The sequence below is a fragment of the Lampris incognitus genome, chromosome 15 (assembly GCF_029633865.1).
Source record: "Lampris incognitus isolate fLamInc1 chromosome 15, fLamInc1.hap2, whole genome shotgun sequence".
NCBI lineage: Eukaryota > Metazoa > Chordata > Actinopteri > Lampriformes > Lampridae > Lampris > Lampris incognitus.
In genome coordinates this window covers 40,762,620-40,786,292 of record NC_079225.1, presented here as the reverse complement: position 1 = coordinate 40,786,292, position 23,673 = coordinate 40,762,620, and the positions used below count along the sequence as shown (strand labels likewise).

Genomic DNA, 23,673 nt, shown 5'->3' with positions numbered 1-23,673 from the left:
TGTCCTCTGTCGGGAACGTGGTGAATAAAAAGAGAACGGCGCCGGCCTCTTCGAATGTGGACCGTCTTGTGTTTTTGGCGAATACCCTGTAGGCCTTCAGGCCTGACAGTGATGGTGGAATAAAATGCCGGACCAGTCGAGTCAGTTTTATGTTTTTTCTTCTTTTTTTTTAAGCTAGCGTTTTGGGAGTTCTAGCATCAAGAATGAAAGTAGCCTGCTTTTCCATCTTTAACAGCGCTTTATTGTAAAATACCCCTCCGGGTGAAACTTCCTTGTCACGTTTCTCGGAACTGTGTGCCTTAATTTTATCATCTCATCTCATCTCATCGTCAGCCGCTCCTCCAGGGCCGGGTCGCGGTGGAAGCAAGCTAAGTAGGGCACTCCAGACACCGCTCCCCCCCCCCCCAAAGAGCCCCTAGGAGGGGCCTTAATCTTATTTAAACAAAAGCATTACAGAAATGTAGGCTACTGTACTGACTGAACAGATATTGAATGACAAATACAGAAGCTTCATGCACTGAAGGTGCCCAGTTCCATGTAAAGGAAAAGATTTTGCTGTCCGGGTAGCGTGGCGGTCTATTCCGTTGCCTACCAACACGGAGATCACCGGTTTGAATCCCTGTGTTACCTCCAGCTTGGTCGGGCGTCCCTACAGACACGATTGGCCGTGTCTGCGGGTGGGAAGCCGGATGTGGGTGTGTGTCCTGGTCGCCGCACTAGTGCCTCCTCTGGTCGGTCGGGGCGCCTGTTCGGGGGGGGGGGGGAAGAGAACCGGGGGGAATAGCGTGATCTTCCCACATGCTACCTCCCCCTGGTGAAACTCCTCACTGTCAGGTGAAAAGAAGCGGCTGGCAACTCCACATGTATCGGAGGAGGCATGTGGTAGTCTGCAGCCCTCCCCGGATTGGCAGAGGAGGTGGAGCAGCGACCAGGACGGCTCGGAAGAGTGGGGTGATTGGCCATATACAATTGGGGAGAGAAAAAAAAAAGAAGGGGGGGGAATCCCAAAAAAAGAAAAGAAGATAATTGTTGTTCCATGTTTATCAAAGTACAGCTTGCTCAGAGCGTTGAATATCCGTTCTACGTACTGTAAAACTGACCGTACTTTTATTTACCACTACTTCTATTTACTTGAATAAAACGGGCCTATATTTGGGATAGGAGTTGGGACCTTTATTTCCTTTTGCACAAAACTCATGCTCGGCAAAGATGGAAAAATACTATCAAATAGTTTAATTAAACCTAAAAATTAGGCTATCAAATAACAAAACAATTACAAATCATTTATCTGACTCCGAGTTCTCATTTCTCACTCTAGCATCTGGCATCCAACCATGGCAGTGAGAGAGAGAGAGAGACAGAGAGGTATATGGTCTTTAAATGAAGTTTTACGGTATAGGACATTATTCTATTTGTTTATTTTGTAATGTGTAGGTATGTAGATCTTTTAAAAGACACCTTTACGTTAAAATATCTATACCTATACAAGTAGTGATGTCTCTCGTACTGGTTTGCCCTCTTATGGACATAATGCGCAAAAATGTATTCGAATGGGTTCGAACCGTTTGTGTTTTTTTTAGAGGGAATAATTCGAAGGTCATTTTTGGCCAGTTTTGACTGTCCTAGTCTGCAGTGATGTTTGTTGCCTGCCCGTTTCCTGAGTCTGGAGGTGTATAAGCCCTGAATGGAGGGCAGGTTGGCTCCAGTGATGTTCTCTGCAGACCTAACTGTCCATTGTAGTCTGGCCCTGTCCTGTTTGGTGGCCGAACCAAACCAGACAGTGACGGATGTGCAGAGGACAGACTGGATTATTGCAGTGTAGAACTGAATCAGCAGTTCCTAAGGCAGGTTGAACTTCCTGAGCTGGCGGAGAAAGTATATCCTCTGCTGGGCCTTTTTGATGATGTTGGACGCCCACCTTAGGTCCTGGCAGACTGTGGAACCCAGAAATCTGTAGGTTTTTCTGTACACACCATGCTGTTGAGTATGGCGAGGGGGGGGCAGTGTTGGGGGGCTCCTCCTGAAGTCCACTGTCATGTCCACTGTTTTGAGCGAGTTCAGCTCCAGGTTGTTATGGCCGCACCAGAGGGCCAGCAGATCAACCTCCCGTCTACTTCCAGACTCGTCACCATTCCGGATAAGGCCAATGATGGCTGTGTCGTCCACAAACTTCAGGAGTTTAACAGACAGGTCCCCCTGAGATAGTCATTTGTGTAGTGGGAGAAGAGTAGAGGGGTGAGTGTATATCCCTGGGGAGTGCCAGTGCTGATTGTCCGGGTGCTGGATGTGATTTTCTCCAGCCTCACCAGCTGCCTCCTGTCTGTCAGGAAGTTTTACATTCACTGGCAGATGGGGGCTGGTATAGCGAGCCGAGTGAGTCTGGAGTGAAGGATATCTGAAACAATGGTGTTGAACACTGAGCTGAAGTCCACAAACAGGACCCCTGCGTATGTCCCTGGGGAGTCGAGGTGTTGGAAGATGTAGTGCAATCCCATGTTGACTGCATCCTCCACTGACCTGTTTGCTCGGTAGGCAAAATGCAGGGGGTTGAGCAGGGGGCCTGTGATTTCCTTCAGGTGGGCCGGTCAATACCAGTCTCTCGAAGGATTTCATGTCCCCAGATGTTAGGGCAATGGGCCTGTGGACATTTAGTCCTGTGATACGGGGTTTCTTGAGGACCGGGAGGAAGCAGGAGCGGACTTCACACAGCTCTAGTGATCTGTTGGAAGATCGGTGTGAAAATGGGGGCCAGCTGGTCAGCACAGACTTTAAGACAGGAGGGTGACACGCCATCCGGGCCCGGTGCCTTCCTTGACTTGTGTCTCTGGAAGAGCTGGCGCACGTCCTCAACACAGATCCCAAGTGCGGGTGGGGGTTCAGTGGGGAGGGGAGAGTGGCTGGCAGGGAGTGCCGTTGTTTGTGTATTGTGGCTGGAGAGGAGGGGTGTGAAAAACCCATTTAGGTCGTCAGTCAGCCAGTTGATGGTTCCCTGTAGTGTGTGTGTGTGTGTGTGTGTGGGGGGGGTGTCTACTGGTCTTAATGATCATTTCTCAACAATTTCTGATGTATAAATGAAAGCTTCTTATGAAAGCACCTCTAGCCTTCCCAAAATATCATCACATAATTGATATATCCAGGAGTTCAGTCAGAAATATTGTCATAATTGATGTTGTCGCTATTGCACAACTGTGGTATGATAAGTGTGACGCCGGATGTAGAAAAGTTCACTTTGTGACTTTCTTGTTTGGTCTGTCCCAGAGTAAAGTTGCGTCTATAAAGGTCCGCGCACATCACTGACTGACTGATTGATTAACTGATTGATCAGTGACAAAGGGCAGGAAAGAACAGGGCAGTCAGTCAGCCCATCTCTCTCTCTCTCTAGCCACCCCACCTCCATTTTCTACCCTATCTTGCTCCAACAATTTATTTCTCTCAAAACAGCTCCCAACCCTGCAACACTCCGTAAGTAATTTTTCTCCCTCTATCTCTTGTCTCCTTCTTGTTGAACGCCTCCATTCGTCCTCCTCCTCTTTAGCGGCCTGCCTCTCTCGCCATCTCTTCGTCTGTCACACCCTCCATCTCCAGCTTTCGTTAATCTCTCCTCCTTTTCCATTTTCTGAGTCAGCTGCTCACGCTCTCTCGTTCAACTCTTTTCCCATCAGTCCGGCGAACGCCTTTCTGCCTCACTCCTTCTCGCTTTTCTGTTTTCACCCCAAGCTAAAAGGATCTCCCTCCCTTTCTCTAGCACCAGCAGCAACAGTGCCACCGTTCACACCGATCCCACTGGCCAATAAGAAACTGTTTCACGGAGCCCATGCAACGATCACACCGTACCGCCGGATCTGTGGTGAATGGGTTTCGGCTTAGCGAGTCAGAGGAGTCACGTGTGCCTACAGCCACGCATTCAGGGGCGTCACACAACAGGAGCTGCGGACGAACGCCGTTCCCATTCAGTTCACATCGCCCCCCGTGATCCTACCTTTTCACCATCTGAGGGTTGTACAGGTAGATCTTCATGAACTGCTTCTCCCTGGCGTGGTAGCCGTAGAAAGGCCTGACGGGGGCAGAGGAAGACAAGGAGAGAGTTTTGTTGGCGTGCTGCAAGCTTCAGACAAATCCACACAAGCCATTTGAATTAAAACGCCTGATAGACGTTTGGTGTTGTTGGTTGTCATTTTGCCCTTGCAATGTTTATTTCTTAAAAAAAGAGGATCTGGAGATTTAAACGGGGAATGTCTAGATGCAGACTCAATAACCCGAGTAAGAAAATCAAAGGAGGTGGAATCAGTTCACCTGGATACAAAAGAAAAAAAAAAAAGAAAAAAGGATGGAGCAAGACCGGAGAGCTAACACGTCAGGCCAGGACTCCACAGTCTACACCATCTACAGGCCGGTGGCCACTCCTTCAAGGATGAGGATGTGCACATCCTTGATAGGGAAGAACACTGACTGGTTTGAATGGGGAGTCAAAGAGGCCATCTATGTGAAGAGGGGACCCCAATCATCTCTGAACCGGGGGGGGGGGGCTAAGAGTACACATGGCCATTGAAACTAGTTAGCGGTCACACCCATATTTGATATTTGCATATGAAACTGGTCGTTGGTTTCGGTCATTATGCCACCGGGTGGGGGTACCTGCAGTCAGTTGAGACCGGAAAGGTCACTTATAGATGACTGATGACACGTATCTGTCAATAAACCTTGTGTCCAGATGAACTGATTCAACCTTCTGTGATTAAACGGGGGATCTACATGAGAAACCTTGACATCGAGTAACTCTCATCTACTCATGGCACCTCTCATGAAAATCAAATTGTACTTCCAAAATTAAAACTATTTGTTTCACTCATTTGCCCCAGAATTCACATGCCAATTTCATCTATTTCTGCAGAAGCTGATACAGCATGCATATCCAGATAATGTATAAGCGTGCTTATACTTTGTAAAAAATAATAAGTATTATTTATTATCAGCTAGCACCGTTTGGGAACATTACATGTCGCGTGGGGACTATCTTTCAGGGATCACTTTCCTTATTTTACAAGCTATAAATCCCCAATTCAGCAGCCATCGGCTGGTATGCGGTGGGCGCTAATATCTCCGCTCTGCATCCGGCATCAACAACATCTTAACTGAGGCGGCGGGTGACTCACATGCCGGAGACCAGCACCACCTTGAAGACGTGCTGCATCCTGGAGGCGGGGTTCCCCATGGCCACGTTGAGGGCCCTGTCGATGCTGAAGGCCACCTGGCGCAGGTAGCGCTCCGGCTGCGGGCCGTGGCCATCGTAGGGCACGTAGATGTAAGGGAACACGCCATGGAGGTGAAGACACGTCTTCTGGCCTGTGACCAAGAAACAGGGAAAAAAACAATTTTAACTTCAGGTTAAGTTCACGATCTCATCCAAGAGGTTTCCTGATATGTTGGGAGAGGCTGTGATCGGATAGTAAAACATGGATTTGTTATTTATGGTTTTGTTTTTTAAAACAGTGACGGACCGTCCATACACCTTTTATATGTCTAATGATCAGCGGAGCAGTGATGAAGCGTCGAGGAAAGGAAAGCAGAAATGGATGTAACAGCTCTTTGAGACCCACACACCCACTGAAATGCTCTTCCATCACCCAATATGAACACACCAGTGCCCCCCCCCCTTGATCCGGTACCATCCTGTAACCACATAATTTATATTCAACAAACAATACGGCGACAGGCAGGGGCGCAAATCCATGAATACTGGGATGGCATCCAACGCTTGACTTGTGCCCCCGTCCACAGGGTTAGTGTCGGGAAGGGCATCTGACGTAAAGTTCTGCCAAATCATTACGCGGATTGACAAGACCCTATCGGGTCAGTCAAGGCCCGGGTTAACAATGACCGCTGTCGGTGCTGTGCCCTCACAGGGCACCGATGGAAACCATCAAATCCACTGTGGCGAGCCCTGGGAAACAGGGAACAAGCCAAAAGAAGAACCAATAACCCGCAGGATGGCGTTATGGGTCAGCATGGAGACATGGGGTCAAGATGCGTTCAAATCCTCTTCCTAAGAGAACAAAGGTTTCTTGTGCGAGCCATGTTACAGGCCGCTCTTAAGTGTCGGAGCTGGGTAAGGGACAATGTCCACGCCATGTCCTAGTTTAGCAGGTATCGGCCTCATTTCTGATACCAAAGTCAGCGCACCTGCTCTCCACGCAACTTTATGGACGGCAAGTTAAAAGGAAACGATCGGGATTTCCCACATTATCTGAGTCGTGGAGATAACGCCCCGTCAGCAGCCATGACACCGAGCGGCGGCTCCGCTATGTCGCTGAAATCACGCCCGCCGGGCGACGGCACTGACGGGCAACGGGTCAATGTCACCACGTCTTTCACATGTTCCTATACGATGCAGCCTGTCTTGACGACGGGCTGCACTGTAGGACAGGACCTCCGCGGACGGTTAATCAGTAACGTCACAGCTGGACAAGTTTTCACACAGTTCTGATGCCGTTCCAAAGACTCGCAGAAGACTGCTCAGTATTACGGCTGCAAATAACGCACCATTCCTACAACATACACACACACACTGGACATAAATACACACACACTGGATATAAATATACACACACTGGATACAAATAAAAATACACCGGATATAAATACACACACACTGGATATAAATACACACACTGGATACAAATGCACCCACACTGGATATAAATACACACACTGGATACAAATATACATACACCGGATATAAATACACACACACTGGATATAAATACACACACTGGATACAAATACACCCACACCGGATATAAATACACACACACTGGATACAAATACACACACACTGGATACAAATACACACACCGGATATAAATACACACACACCGGATACAAATACACACGCACTGAATATAAATACACACGCACCGGATATAAATACACACACACCGGATATAAATACACACACACTGGATATAAATACACACACACTGGATACAAATACACACACACTGGATACAAATATACATACACCGGATATAAATACACACACACTGGATATAAATACACACGCACCGGATATAAATACACACACACCGGATATAAATACACACACACTGGATATAAATACACACACACTGGATACAAATACACACACACTGGATACAAATATACATACACCGGATATAAATACACACACACTGGATACAAATACACACACCGGATACAAATACACACACACACCGGATATAAATACACACACACTGGATATAAATACACACACACACCGGATATAAATACACACACACTGGATATAAATACACACACACTGGATACAAATACACACACACACCGGATATAAATACACACACACACCGGATATAAATACACACACACTGGATGTAAATACACACACACTGGATACAAATACACACCGGATACAAATACACACGCACCGGCTATAAATACACACGCACCGGATATAAATACACACACACTGGATATAAATACACACACACACCGGATATAAATACACACACACCGGATATAAATACACACACACTGGATACAAAAATTCTACACACCCTTGTTAAAATAGGTTTTTTTTTTTTTTAATTGCAACCGATAAAAATAAAGTGAAAAACAATCAGAAACTTTTTAGGGGAAAAGAGGAAAAATACAGGGGCGTCCGGGTGGTGTAGCGGTCTATTCCGTTGCCTACCAACATGGGGATCGCCGGATCGAATCCCCGTGTTACCTCCGGCTCGGTCGGGTGTCCCTACAGACGCGATCGGCCGTGTCTGCGGGGGGAAAGCTGGATGTGGGTATGTGTCCTGGTCACTGCACTAGCGCCTCCTCTGGTCGGTCGGGGCCTGTTCGGGGGATGGGGAGGAGGAACTGGGGGGAAGAGCACTAGTCCCCCCTGGTGAAACTCCTTACTGTTGGGGGAAACGAAGCGGCTGGCGACTCCACATGTATGGGAGGAGGCGTGGTGTGGTAGTCTGCAGCCCTCCCCGGATTGGCAGAGGGGGTGGAGCAGCGACCGGGACGGCTTGGAAGAGTCGGGTAACTGGCCGGATACAACTGGGGAGGGGGGACCCCCCAAAAAAAAGGAAAAATACAAAACTCACTCTAACCTGGTTGCACAAGTGTGCACACCCTTATTTAATTGGGGATGCGGTTGTGTTCAGAATGAGCCAATCACATTCAAACTCTAGTCAACTAGTGAGTACACACCTGCCGCCAACAATCAGTCTCGACAATCCAGCCAGAAAGAGTTTGACTGAGTACTGTTTTAACTTTATCTGACGGTCCAGACATGTTTCACATCAGAAACTGGCCCGGAGTCAAAACACCTAGAAGGGTCCACTCAGCACTCCGGGGCCGTATGAACTAATCCAGTGTCGGACCGCAGTCATTCATCTACCAGGAGGCATCTGAGTCCCTGTTGAACAAATAGCGCACACGTAAGCTGAGACGTGTTGGTCCGAGACACGGATTTTACTGAGGCCGTAAAATCGAACGACCGGACTGTTGGGATTGAGACGGATGGCGTGCGCGGGGTGGAGGAGTAAAGGGGGAGGAGTGCAGCAAAACCGCCTTTTACACACAGCTTCTGACCGACCAGAGGAAGATGGATACCGCGGACTCCGCCGGGGCCACGGGCTTCGCTCAAGCAGACCGATGAACCAAACAAAGGCCTGCGGAGTAATGACTGATGACCGCCGTGCGCCCGGCACCATCACAGCCACCCCATTAGCTTAATAACCAAACGGAGGACGGAGAGGAAACGCGCAGCCCGGGATGGTGAGGAAAGCTGAGCGGAGAGGATCGAGGACCCCGAGTGAGAGAGGAGCGGGGTGAGGTCATCCGATGAGTGAGCATGGGGCGGGTGGGGGGGGGGTGGTGACTCACAACTAAGAGAAAACTGGATCCGGTTTAAAGAAGATATACGCTGAGAGAAACTGAGGCCTTCGCTTCAAACCCTTGTTCTCAGCAACGCATTATAAAAACGCTTCACATTTTACAATTACGGGGCGTCCGGGTAGCGTGAGGGTCTATTCCGTTGTCTACTGACACGGGGATCGCCGGTTCGAATCCCCGTGGTACCTCCGGCTTGGTCGGGCGTCCCTACAGACACAATTGGCCGTGTCTGCGGGTGGGAAGCCGGATGTGGGTTATGTGTCCTGGTCGCTGCACTAGCGCCTCCTCTGGTCAGTCAGGGGGGAGGGGGAGCTGGGGGGGGGGGGGGATAGCGTGATCCTCCCACGTGCTACTACGTCCCCCTGGTGAAACTCCTCACTGTCAGGCGAAAAGAAGCGGCTGGTGACCCCACATGTATGGGAGGAGGCGTGTGGTAGTCTGCAGCCCTCCCCGGGTCGGCAGAGGGGGGGTGGAGCAGGGACCGGGGGGGCTCGGAAGAGTGGGGTAACTGGCCAAGTACAACTGGGGAGAAAAAGGAGGGGAGTTATAAAAAAAAAGAAAAGAAACTAGTTAATGGTCACGCCCATATTGGCATATGAAACTGGTCCGTTGGTTATGGGGGTGAACACCCCCCCCCCCCAAATATAGCCACATTGCTGATATGAGAGCATTGAGTCAAACTCACCCCATGTATTTGGTCAGCGTTACCCAGCCCTTCTTCCGAGCTAAAGCCATGTTTGTTTTTTGTTCTTGAGCAGAACAGCTCGGACGGTCCCTCTGGTGAGGCCGCTGTGCACGGGGGGCAGACGGCGGGGGCTAACGTCGACCCCGGGGGCACGACGGCTGCAGAGTAGCCGGCACATGGCGGCTAACGCACGACGACGACTCGTCTCTCAAGCCTCTCGGGCAGACCGCCACAGTCATCCGAGGTCAGCGCGCATACAGCAGACGCTGCACGCCGGTTAACCTCCTCGTCCTCCGTTATCGGAACCCGGCCGACGCTTTTATCTGCACGCCGCTGCCCGCCAGGCGTTGTGGCGTTTAATCGGATGATGAGGGGGCGACAACAGCCGATATAAATATAAATACAGAAACGGATAAGCAAAAATGGGCGGCGCGGTGGTTAGCGCCGTCGCCTCGCAGCAAGAAGGTCCTGGGTTCGAACCCCCGGGGCTGTCCAACGGTGGGGTTCGTCCCGGGTCATCCTCTGTGTGGACAGATGGGTAAATAGAAATAAAAAACAACGCTGGGGGACAGGAAGCTATGGGGTGGAGGTACAAACCCTGTACTCAAAACCAGGTTGCTTTTGTTAAACGGCACGCACACACACACACACACACACACACACACACACACACACACACACACACACACACACTGTCTGAGTACCGTGCACAGTAAAGTGAAACGACAACAAAAAATAATCCCAGAAAACTTCTTTTTTTTTTTAAAGCACCTGTTTGAGATAACCACACGAAGCTGGACAGAGGGGGGCAGTGTTGAGCAGAGGGACCGGTCCACAGACTCCTCCGCACATGCCCAGAGACATGCCCGGCCTCCTGCCCTTCACGACTGCCATTTGACTCTGGCTATAAAGGGGGGTCGGGGGCTGGCTCTAGCAGCTCTTACCCCTCACCCTCCGACCCCAACTAAACCTGCCCCTCCGCGAGCCCATTTTAACCCCCCACAAACAAACATCGGGCCGAGGCACGCCAATACCCTACCCCCAGTACCGCCACACTCCCCTCGGCCCGTTTTGTCTGTGTGAACACACACACACACACACCAATCACACCCTGGCACTCGCTCAAATACAGATTTCTAATCACCGACACCAGACACGAGCCAGGACCATCACGGCACAGTGACGCAGGTCCGGGCCGTACATGAGCCGAATTCAAATGGAGCCCGGTCTGTGAGGGGAGTGTCCGGCGGGCTCTCGCCACCGCCAAACCATTGGAAGCAGACGTGTGTGTGTGTGTGTGTGTGTGTTTTGTGCTCGACAACAGCGGCCGACGTGGTTGACAAGATGTTCTACCCATGACAGTCCGTCTTATCTGGGCGGGCCGACCGACCCGGGTGGGTTCAATCAAAGCTCCCAGATGACAATTCCCCGCGGAGAAGGTGCGGCGTCAAAAGCCTCACGGAGACGGGAAATACCAAAGACACACCGGACACAACACGCTGATTTAAAAAAAAGAGAGAATTAAAAACAGCTTTCGATAGGCCACACATGAAAATACGAGTTTTGAACCGTGGTCCTTCCTGTGGAGCCAAGACAAACTGCATGACAGGGAATGAATATATCACAGGAATATATCAAATATGCTGCTGCAAAACGTCACTGACGCACTGTAATCTCACACCAACCACTGTTTTCAGTGTCGGTGGAAGAGGGGTAGCTTTTGGGGGGTGGTGTGGAAAGATGGAGGGAGAGGGGTAGCTTTTGGGGGGTGGTGTGGAAAGATGGAGGAAGAGGGGTAGCTTTTGGGGGGTGGTTTGGAAAGATGGATGGCTTTTCCATGACTAGAAAGAAGACAGTGTGGAAAACTCAGGAGAATCTGCAGATAGATAGATAGATAGATAGATAGATAGATAGATAGATAGATAGATAGATAGACCAAATGTATTCTGGATAGATAGATAGATAGATAGATAGATAGATAGATAGATAGATAGATAGATAGATAGATAGACTGAATGTATTCTGGATAGATAGATAGATAGATAGATAGATAGATAGATAGATAGATAGATAGATAGATAGATAGATAGATAGATAGATAGATAGATAGACCAAATGTATTCTGGACAGATAGATAGACAGATAGACAGATAGATAGATAGATAGATAGATAGACGGAATGTATTCTGGATAGATAGATAGATAGATAGATAGATAGATAGATAGATAGACTGAATGTATTCTAGATAGATAGATAGATAGATAGATAGATAGATAGATAGATAGATAGATAGATAGATAGATAGATAGATAGATAGATAGATAGATAGACCAAATGTATTCTGGATAGATAGATAGATAGATAGATAGATAGATAGATAGATAGATAGATAGATAGATAGATAGATAGATAGATAGACTGAATGTATTCTGGATAGATAGATAGATAGATAGATAGATAGATAGATAGATAGATAGATAGACCAAATGTATTCTGGATAGATAGATAGATAGATAGATAGATAGATAGATAGATAGATAGATAGATAGATAGATAGATAGACTGAATGTATTCTGGACTGCTTGACGGATTGGTTTTCGGGTGAAAAAGCTTGACCGAATCAAACGTAAACTCACAGGATGATCCAGAAACGTACCAGAATAATGGATTTGCATGTGGCATATTCATCCTCTGAGGTAAGCTGCAGGAGGAGGAGGCACGGACACCGAGGAGAAACTGAGTTATCAGGAGGTGTGTCATCAAGCATTAGTGTGGAGGCACGTGTGTTCACGTACGCCACAGCAAGGCAAGGCTGCGAGGTGTGTGCGCAGGTGTGTGTTTGTGTGTGTGTGTGAGAGAGAGAGAGAGACAGACAGACCCCACTGGGAGCGATACAAAAGGCTGCCAGCCGCGCTAGCAGTGAAGTAGCACTTACGCTAGTCTCTCCCCAGCCTGCCCGTCGATGTGAAATCTGGGCAAAGACACACGCACACACACATACGTGCGCCGCATGAGCCATCGACAGCGTTTTGTGAGCTTCTGCTGCAGTTGCTAGGCAACGGCGACGGCAAAGCACAAGCCTCCGACGGGAAGCGGGCGAGATAAACGAGTGAGCTGGGTGGGGAGAGAGAGAAAGAGAGAGGGAGGTGGAGGTAAATGAGAGAGGGAGGTGGAGGTAAGTGAGCGAGGACGGTGGAGGTAAGTGAGAGAGGAAGGTGGAGGTAAGTGAGAGAGGACGGTGGAGGTAAGTGAGAGAGGACGGTGGAGGTAAGTGAGAGAGGACGGTGGAGGTAAATGAGAGAGGAAGGTGGAGGTAAATGAGAGAGGAAGGTGGTGGAAAGTGAGAGAGGACGGTAGAGGTAAATGAGAGAGGAAGGTGGAGGTAAATGAGAGAGGAAGGTGGCGGTAAGTGAGAGAGGACGGTAGAGATAAATGAGAGAGGAAGGTGGAGGTAAGTGAGAGAGGACGGTGGAGGTAAATGAGAGAGGAAGGTGGAGGTAAGTGAGAGAGGAAGGTGGAGGTAAGTGAGAGAGGAAGGTGGAGGTAAGTGAGAGAGATAGGTGGAGGTAAGTGAGAGAGGAAGATGGAGGTAAGTGAGAGAGGAAGGTGGAGGTAAGTGAGAGAGGACGGTGGAGGTAAATGAGAGAGGAAGGTGGAGGTAAGTGAGAGAGGTAGGTGGAGGTAAATGAGAGAGGAAGGTGGAGGTAAGTGAGCGAGAACGGTGGAGGTAAATGAGAGAGGAAGGTGGAGGTAAGTGAGAGAGGACGGTGGAGGTAAATGAGAGAGGAAGGTGGCGGTAAGTGAGAGAGGACGGTGGAGGTAAATGAGAGAGGAAGGTGGAGGTAAATGAGAGAGGACGGTGGAGGTAAATGAGAGAGGGAGGTGGAGGTAAATGAGAGAGGGAGGTGGAGGTAAATGAGAGAGGACGGTGGAGGTAAATGAGAGAGGAAGGTGGAGGTAAATGAGAGAGGACGGTGGAGGTAAATGAGAGAGGAAGGTGGAGGTAAGTGAGAGAGGACGGTGGAGGTAAATGAGAGAGGAAGGTGGCGGTAAGTGAGAGAGGACGGTGGAGGTAAATGAGAGAGGAAGGTGGAGGTAAGTGAGCGAGGACGGTGGAGGTAAATGAGAGAGGAAGGTGGAGGTAAGTGAGAGAGGACGGTGGAGGTAAGTGAGAGAGGTAGGTGAGAGAGATAGGTGGAGGTAAATGAGAGAGGGAGGTGGAGGTAAATGAGAGAGGAAGGTGGAGGTAAATGAGAGAAGAAGGTGGAGGTAAGTGAGAGAGATAGGTGGAGGTAAGTGAGAGAGGGAGGTGGAGGTAAATGAGAGAGGAAGGTGGAGGTAAGTGAGAGAGGAAGGTGGAGGTAAGTGAGCGAGGACGGTGGAGGTAAGTGAGCGAGGTAGGTGGAGGTAAGTGAGAGAGGAAGGTGGAGGTAAGTGAGCGAGGTAGGTGGAGGTAAGTGAGAGAGGAAGGTGGAGGTAAGTGAGCGAGGACGGTGGAGGTAAGTGAGAGAGGAAGGTGGAGGTAAGTGAGCGAGGACGGTGGAGGTAAATGAGAGAGGGAGGTGGAGGTAAGTGAGAGAGGACGGTGGAGGTAAATGAGAGAGGAAGGTGGCGGTAAGTGAGAGAGGACGGTAGAGATAAATGAGAGAGGAAGGTGGAGGTAAGTGAGCGAGGTAGGTGGAGGTAAGTGAGAGAGGAAGGTGGAGGTAAGTGAGAGAGGAAGGTGGAGGTAAGTGAGCGAGGTAGGTGGAGGTAAGTGAGAGAGGAAGGTGGAGGTAAGTGAGAGAGGAAGGTGGGGGTAAATGAGAGAGGAAGGTAGAGGTAAGTGAGAGAGGACGGTGGAGGTAAATGAGAGAGGAAGGTGGCGGTAAGTGAGAGAGGACGGTGGAGGTAAATGAGAGAGGAAGGTGGAGGTAAGTGAGAGAGGACGGTAGAGGTAAATGAGAGAGGACGGTGGAGGTAAGTGAGCGAGGTAGGTGGAGGTAAGTTAGAGAGGTAGGTGGAGGTAAGTGAGAAGTGACAGGGAGGAATTATACTAACAATAGTTGGGCAATGTGTATGTAGGAGATTGGGAGCCAGAGATAAGAGGGGAGTGGGGGGCAGGGAGAGGGCAGACAAGGGGGAGAGGGAGAGACAGAAGATAGGAGAAGGGAGTGGGGGGGGGGAGGTTCTCTGGTATGCACAAGCTTACTTGCAGCCCGTTCACCTGAATGTAATTGCCATTGTTTTGGGTAAGTGGCCACTTCATGCTTCCCATTGACATCGCCTGTGTGCCTGCTTTTCAGTTCAGCGGCGCTGGAGGAGGTTGCTGGGGAAGGGTGCTGGGGGAGATTTCTGGGGGAGGGTGCTGGGGGAGGTTGCTGGGGGAGGTTGGCCCTTTCTTCAGGTGTTGAATGGGTTTAAATGAGAGTTCTCCACATTACGGAGCTGTTTAACACACAATCCTGCTCCATTTATCAAACCATTAGTTCTCGTCTTTAGCATTCCGGTCAGAAAAATATGGGTTATTGCCTTTCCCACTTTCCCCCACTTTTCTCTACCTTCCCAACTACTCACAGATATGCAGGACATCTCAAGATCTACATGGGCAATCTTAATTCGTTGTGTAGAACAACGTTTATTGTCTTTTCGTTCTCTATGTTGAGCCCCTTGTCTGGCTCGTGGTCGACCTATTCCTGTTTCTCAGTGACTGGACAGACCCGTCTCACATCTCGCAGACCACTTGCAGATCTGCAAAAAGTAAATGCAATGAAAATCCAATTTAGCCTTGTGGAAAAAAAAAAAGAAAAAAAAAAGTGATCTTATAAACTTTAATTGCCCACCATGGGAGACATTCTCGTTGTGCCCTCTGGTCAGCCGGCTAATGTGACACTCCCGGAGCGCGCGCAGTTTGGGTAGCGTGCTTAGGCTAATTATAATTAGCCTAAGCAGCCCCTTTGTATAATTATACGAAGGGGATGAAACCTGGATTTCTTCAAGTAGGCGACTACCACAAAGGCCCATTAGTGTCGGTGGTCTTCTCAGATTTCTTGTTGAACTGAGAAAGCCAAACTACTCTTTGTTTCCTGTGACAACCTGAGAGAAGTGGGGGCGGGGGGCGGCGGGGGGGTACAGATAGATACACAGATAAATGTCCAGAGGTGATGAAACAGTCCACAGTGTACGGGATTTAATATGGGGGGTATGGAAAACAAGACTTATCCAGTCTTGCGGTCGACTCTGCTATCAGCGAGGAGTACTACTGTCACGCTTTCGCTGCGCTTAAATAACGAGCCAATCAGAACTGTCCTCTGGAGTGATGTCACACGGGGAGCCATCGACCCAGGTTTTACATTAGTCGAGTCAAAGTCAATTCTGCTTGTGTAGCCCAAAATCACAAATGGCTTTACAGCAACACAACATCCTGTCTTTAGACCCTCGCATCGGATAAGGAACAACTACCTAAAATAACCCCTGGGTTAGGCCAAAAAGCAAGGCAGCCTCTGGTCGGGCAGCCATCGCTTCTGTCGAAGAAGGGGGGCGGGGTCGGTGTTACTGCCAGCCAATCACAGTAGCTCGTGAATAACGATATCACAATGTTACAATATTATTACTATATGAACTATATGATATTACTACAGTAACGATCCCCTAAACACGATGAAAGAAACACTGCCACACACAGCAGTAATACCAGCTTGTCAGAGAGAGCAGGGAAATACCGCCCCTGCCTGCCCCTGAGCCCCGGCACAGCACTCAACACCACAGACTGGCTGGTTCTGAGAAGTGGGCTCTCACTGGTGAAACAGCCGGTACCATGTAGCAGAACCAGCTCATAGCCCAGCACCGGGGTTTTCTGAGGGGACTGAGGGCTGAGGAGACGCTCCGTCTCCCCTGGTGGTCCCAAGGCCTCATCTAGCTTCCTGCCTGAGGATTTGTGAATGAAAGGAGGGGGACGAGGAGGTGTGTGTGTGTGTGTGTGTGTGTGTGTGTGCGAGCGCTCTAAAGCCCTTGTCTCAGTGAGAGGAGTACAAAAACAGATTCTCTCACTCTCTCTGAGTACAATCTACAGGATAGCTTGATGACTCAGCACCTAAAATAGCAACAACAACACACACACACACACACACACACACACACACACACACACACAGAGCCAGTTTTAGCCTCCTAAACTGCCACTAATCTAGTAAGGCATTCTAAGGCCTAAAACAGACAAATTGACGGACGGTGAGACACATACAGAGACAGACAGACAGACAGACAGACAGACAGACAGACAGACAGACAGAGACAGACAGATAGACAGACAGAGACAGACAGACAGACAGAGTGACAGACAGATAGACAGAGAGAAAGACAGACAGAGACAGACAGACAGAGAGAAAGACAGACAGACAGAGACAGACATACAGACAGAAAGACAAGACAGACAGAGACAAACAGAGAGACAGATAGACAGACAGACAGACAGACAGACAGACAGACAGACAGACAGACAGAGAGACAGACAGAGACAGACAGACAGACAGACAGAGACAGACAGAGAGACAGACAGATAGACAGACAGAGACAGACAGACAGACAGAAAGACAGACAGAAAGACAGACAGAGAGAAAGACAAGACAGACAGAGACAAACAGAGAGACAGATAGACAGACAGACAGACAGACAGACAGACAGATAGCGAGACAGACAGAGACAGACAGAGAGACAGACAGAGACAGACAGACAGACAGAGACAGACATATAGACAGACAGACAGACAGAAAGACAGAGACAGACAGACAGACAGAGACAGACAGACAGACAGACAGATAGAGACAGACAGACAGAGAGAAAGACAGACAGACAGAGACAAACAGAGAGACAGATAGAGACAGACAGACAGACAGATAGATGAGCACAATAGGCAGGCAGGCAGAAACCAGAACTCCTACTGCAAACATGAAACCATACAGGAAGTGACCTTGGTTGGGTGTTAAATCCATGAAAAGAGGACAGTCCAGACATGAAACACGGGACAATATAAAGAGATACATGAACAATATGTAATATAACGACGACACGGGGCAACAGCAGTAACAACTTACACAACAACAACAAGCTGCAGACGACAGCGCCACAGCACAGAAACACCATACGCAGCTCTACTATAGACACCATGAAGACAAACAGGCAGAGAGACAGCAGCAGGCAGACACACAGACAGGTAGGTAGGTACACAAACGGACAGACAAAACAGGAAAGCAGACAGGCCTGCAGATCCACCCCATCAGACAGGGCTACTTTGTGACTCACGTTACCGCACCGCACAAAAATGCAACCAGCATGGAAATCAGATGGCCCGGCGATACCTCATCCAGTCCGCCCTGCATCCACGTGTGTATTTGTGTGTGTGTGTGTGTCTGTCTGAGTGTGTACATATTGCCTTTTGTGTGTATGCCTGTTTAAGTGTGCGCACCTTCTTGTGTGTGTGTGTGTGTGTGTGTCGGATGGGCTGCAAATTTGCGATCACGTGCTTTGCCACCGTCTCTCTCGGCTGCACGTAACGGCATGTCTGTCTTTGCATGAACGGGTGTTTGTGCGTGAACGTGCTGGTGTGTGATCGTATTTGCGTGCACTTTGCCTCGTTTCTGTGTGCTTGTGTGCGAGCGCACGTGTGTGAGCGTTGTGTAACAAGTGCAATCTGGTTCCGAGTACAGGGTTCGTACCCCCGCCTCTCCTCCAGCTTGGTTTTTTTAATGTGTGTGTGTGTGTGTGTGTGTGTGTGTGCGGGGGGGGGGGGGGTCCTCTCGGCCAGACACTCTCTCGATGAGGGTCCGTTCATGCGGCGCTGATGAACTGCAGGGAGCTGTGGGTCGCAGACGGAGCAGGACTTCCTGCAAAAACAAGCCGCTCTCGACTCCACGCCCACGGTCGTGTTAATGGCTCGGTCTGCAGCGCTAACGTCTCTATGCGCGCTCGATAATCCAGGTGAGGACACCGGAGAAAGCCTCACTCGTCTAGGAGACCTCCTCGGTCCCAGCTGACCGCAGGTATCCCCCCCCCCTGCAGACAACGCAGCGGCACAACGACCGAAGACGACGATCGGTTTCATACGCAGATCGCCGTGACCATTAACTAGACCTACAACGGCCATGTGCGCTATTCACAGACGATTGGGGAATGGCTGCAATCGCAGCGTTGTAAGATGGCAACGGGGGTGTCCGGGTAGGGTGGCGGTCTGTTCCGTCGCCAACCGACACGGGGATCGCCGGTTTGAATCCCCGTGTTACCTCCGGCTTTGCCGGGCGTCCCTACGGACACGATTGGCCGTGTCTGCGGGTGGGGAGCCGGATAGGGGTGTGTGTCCCGGTCGCTGCACTAGCGCCGCCTCTGGTCAGTCGGGGGAGCTGGGGGGGGGGGGGGGGGGGGATAGCGTGATTCGCCACGCGCTACGACCCCCTGGCAAAACTCCTCACTGTCAGGTGAAAAGAAGCGTCTGGCGACTCCACATGTATTGGAGGAAGCATGTGGTGGTCCTCCCCCCCCCCCCCCGGATCAGCGGAGGGGGTGGAGCAGCGACCGGAGTAGTTGGCCAGATACAATTGGGGTGAAAAACGGGACCCCCCCCCCCCAAAAAAATGGCAACAGATGTACTGTTAAGCCCCCCTCGGTTCAGGGATGGTCGTTCCCTCCTCACATAGACGGCCTCTGGGACTCCCCGTTCAATATATCAGAATCAGAATCATGTTTAATGGCCATGTAGGTTTGCACAAACATGGGATTTGACTCTGGTTTTGTGGGTCTTTCAGTGTACTTAACATAGAATAACACCACAACACAACAATCTTCCGATATATATACGCAAGCACTGACTACATACAGGCAAAATAAGAGGTGACAAAGAGCAATGGTGCAGAGAATATATCAGAGATGCAAAAACAGATGTTAGCAGGTTACTTGCATACATGCCTGAGGTGGATGTACATGACAGGGTACCAGCACACGTACAACGTACAGTATATACAAAATGGCTGGATTTATTTGAGTGTTAAGCGTTCATATGAATGACAGGCCGTGGAAAGAAACTGGTTTTACGTCTGGTTGTTTCGGGCTGTACGCTGTTACATGCCGGGAGGACTGCCGTGACTTGCACATCGGGTAAACCAAACAGACGCTGGCCAAGAGGATGGCACAACACAGGAGAGCTAACACGTCAGGCCAGGACTCCACAGTCTACACCCATCCCAGTCTATACCCATCCTTGAAAGACTGGCCAGTGCAGTGGCCACTCTTTCAAGGATGAGGATGTGCACATCCTTGATAGGGAGAAACGCTGGTTTGAATGGGGGGGGGGGGGGGGTCAAAGAGGCCATCTATGTGAAGAGGGAACGACCATCCCTGAACCAGGGCTGGGGCTTAAGAGCACATCTGTCACCATCTTACAATGCTGTGATTGCAGCCATTCCCAAATCCTCTGTGAATAGTACACACGGCCATTGTAACTCTAGTTAATGGTCACGGCAATCTGCATATGAAACCGATGGCTGGTTTGGGTCGTTATGCAACTGTATTGTTTATAAGGGCGGGGGTACCTGCCATCAGTTGAGACTGAACAGGTCACTCAGACGAGTGATGAAATGTTCTTCTCAATGAACGCTGCCTCCAGATGAACCGATTCACCTTTCTGTGATTTACAGCGACAAAACAACAAAGTCGGGCCCAGAAGGGTCAGAATTAATGGGGGCATTCAAGTTAAAGGACCCAGGGGGAGACAGGGAGGATATTGGAAGGGTTTGGGCAAAAGCCAAACTAGCTCCACTAAACAAACACACACCCACTCTGTCATACAAGTAGACCCTTGTAGAAGTGATGACTGGCCAAAATATCCTCACTATTGTGGTTACAACCTCAAATTAGCACTCCCAAATATAGCCGAACAACACAACACACACCACTGTGTCACTTGCATACTACTACTACTGCTACCACAACTGCAGAAGTTCTTTGGCCAAATAACCACAGAAAAACCAAGAAAGCCAAGTTCAAGAACTTGATGGCTGCAATGATCACCAGCGGGTCAAGTATCAAAAACTCTATCCCGTTCTGAATTTCCCAGCAGGCTGGCTGTAAATCCACTGTTGAATCGGAGTCCATCAGTTGTTTCCCCTGTTGTTTCCAAGGAATCCGGCAAAACATTCATCCGTTTTCTCTCCTAAATGGGAAACGGAACAAAGCGTTCCCTTTTCACCACCACTTCAACATGAATTTCCTCTTATTTGTCATGACCGGACTCGGTTACCACACACGTGGAGAGAGGTTCAGTCCACAGAGAGCTGCCTCGCTGAGAATGTGCAGAAGTGGTGGCAAACTCCCACGCAAAGTATTTCAGCGTTGAGACGAGGGTCAGGAAACATCCTGTCATACTCTGAACCCGATACACCGTCTCAGCACGGAAAGAACAAACACAGCGATGTGATCTACCGGTGGAGCGGACGGCCCAAGTCCCAGTTCTCTGTCCTGCGGGGGCTCCTGATCTGCGATTCTGGGCAGGGCTTCGTAGAGCAACCTGGCTCCTGAACGTCATCGACCGTGGGGAGGGGAAGAAGGGAGAGGTTAATGAAAGTAGCGCTGCTAATAATCAATACAGCCCCAAGGAGGACCCGAGGAAGCCAAGACCGAGCCTTTCTCACAGCCCGGGAACACAGGACTGCAAAGTATAGCTGCCAGGAGAAAGGAAGGCTCGTGAACAAGAAGCTGTTAAGTTTAAATCCCCTGACCGCCTAGGAAAATGCAGGTGGTGAAAGGGAACAAGAAACTCCTCTTCCTCCCTCAACAACTTGGGGCCAGGTGCCCTGGAGCAAGGCACTTGATCTGAACTGCTCCGGCGGAGCTGTTAAGTGGCCCCGTGGCAAAAGCCGGGGCTCTGCTCAATCAGCTCGGGGACGGGAATGTGTGTAGCTATGAATGTGACGCACACCGCCGGGGGGGAACGTGAGCGAGCGCTCTGTGGATCAACTCTGTCCCAAGTTAAAGGTTAAACAAGGACACCCCGCAGACACAGATGCGAAGCAGAACTGTTGTGTGACTCTATTGTGACTAGAGCAATATGGACAAGGATACGAATTTTATTGTCATTCCAGAAGACGTCCTGCATGAAAGGGGGGGAAACGAGGTACTCGGGTCCCAAGTGCAGCGCAGGTAATAGCAATAAAAAAAAAAACCAAGAGAGTACACAATAAAACAACCAATGAAAAAATATTCAAATAACATTTGTAAATAGATAAGTAAATATAAATATAGAGTGAGAGGAGTGTGAGGATAAGAATGTCGGATCTGAAAGATAAAACAAGGTGGCCAAGTGGGCCCAAAGTTCAGCGACGTCCGGATATGAGAACATAATAATACTAATGGCAGCAATTGTTCAGTTCAGTGAGATGCAGAATTTATCAGTCTCACACAGTCAGGGAAGAAACTGTTCCCCAGCCTGGTGGTTCTGGACCTGATGCTGCGTAGCCTCCTGCCTAATGGCGGGGGGGGGGGGGGGGGGACAGTCCATTTGCAGGATGGGGTAGAGTCCCTCATGATGCAGGAGGCCCTTTTGCTGCACCTGCTGATATAAATGTCACTGATGGGTAGAATGCTACCAATGATCTTTTGTGCAGCCTTTACCAACTGCTGCAACGACCGTCTGCCTGCAGCAGAGCAGCTCCTGCACCACACCGTGAAGCAGGAAGTGAGGATGCTCTCCACCATAAGGCTGTAAAAGGAAGTGAGGACCGACGTGCCAAGGCCGGCGCTCTTCAGCACCCTCAAAAAGTAGAGGTGTTTGGGGCGTCCAGATAGCATAGTGGCCTATTCTGTTGCCTACCAACACTGGGATCGCTGGTTCGAATCCTGTGTTACCTCCGGCTTGGTCGGGTGTCCCTACAGACACAATTGGCTGTGTCTGCGGGTAGGAGCCGGACGTGGGTATGTGTCCTGGTCACTGCACTAGCTCCTCCTCTGGTCGGCTGGGGCGACTGTTCAGGGAGGAGGAGGGGGAACTGGGGGGAATAGCGTGATCCTCCCACGTGCTACATCCCCCTGGTGAAAAGTCCTCACTGTCAGGTGAAAAGAAGCGGCTGGCGACTCCACATGTATGGGAGGAGGCGGGTGGTAGTCTGCAGCCCTCCCCGGATCGGCAGAGGGGGGCGGAGCAGCGACCGAGACGGCTCGGAAGAGTGGGGGTAATTGGCCAAAATTCGTATGGGGAGAAAAAGGTGGAAAAAATAAAAGGGTGTTGGTTGGCTATACGGGATCACCCTCTTAGGTTTGTAACTGGAAGTAGGTCCAGTACCGACTATGCTTTTTCAGATGAGTCAGTAACATTACAAATTATTTACATCGTATCCTGACTAGACGTTTAACATTGACATTGTAAAATAGAAGCCTTTTGCGGCGATTCAGAGCTATATTTAGCTCATCTGAATCCTGTTTTTAGCTAACGGACACTCCAGAAAATCAGGTTGTCGCATCAGAAACAGTTAAAAAACTTAAACCCAAAGACTGACCTGTATGAGCAGGTTAAAGGGGATGGAGAACGCCTTACTTACATCTCTGCCGATGGGAGTTTCTGTGAAATCCTACCTGCAACTTGCCAATGTTGTTATTTTATTGCTATTGTCGCTGCGGTGTTGAGGAGCCGCAACACAAGAGTGTTGCTCTCTTGTACTCCGAGACGTAACAGTAAAGGATCTTGACCCGTGAAAATAAAATGGCGTTTAATTCCAGTTAAGCCACTGTGTCGCCCTTTACCCAAAGACAGCTCACCGAAATGTTCTTTTTCCTTCTGCCAATCAAAAAAATATTTCTAGGTTCAGTAGGTTCTCCGCCTTTTGTCGCACTGAGAGACTCAGACCACGAGTTCATCCTCTGCAACGCACAAAGGTATAAACCTAACCACAAATATACAAACACACAGTTTGGAGAGATGTTTGAATACACAAGAGAAATTCAAATCCGACACGGGAGGCAGACACAGATTTTCCCATAAACAAACAAACACACACACACACACACACACACACACACACAGTGTACTGGCTCTGCATATCACAAGCTGAGCAGACTG

General features: G+C 49.6%; 1 protein-coding gene across 2 annotated transcripts in view; it reads right to left on the bottom strand.

Moving 5' to 3' along the window:
* The window catches only part of rev3l (REV3 like, DNA directed polymerase zeta catalytic subunit), a 128,322-nt gene that overhangs the window by 62,837 nt on the left and 41,812 nt on the right, over positions 1-23,673 (bottom strand). For both annotated transcript variants that reach the window (XM_056295175.1, XM_056295176.1), the window contains exons 2-3: positions 5,154-5,343; positions 3,980-4,054 (exon numbers count right to left, since the gene is read on the bottom strand). In XM_056295175.1, coding sequence (XP_056151150.1) covers positions 3,980-4,054; positions 5,154-5,343 — 265 coding nt within the window. The remainder of the gene's footprint in view (positions 1-3,979; positions 4,055-5,153; positions 5,344-23,673) is intronic.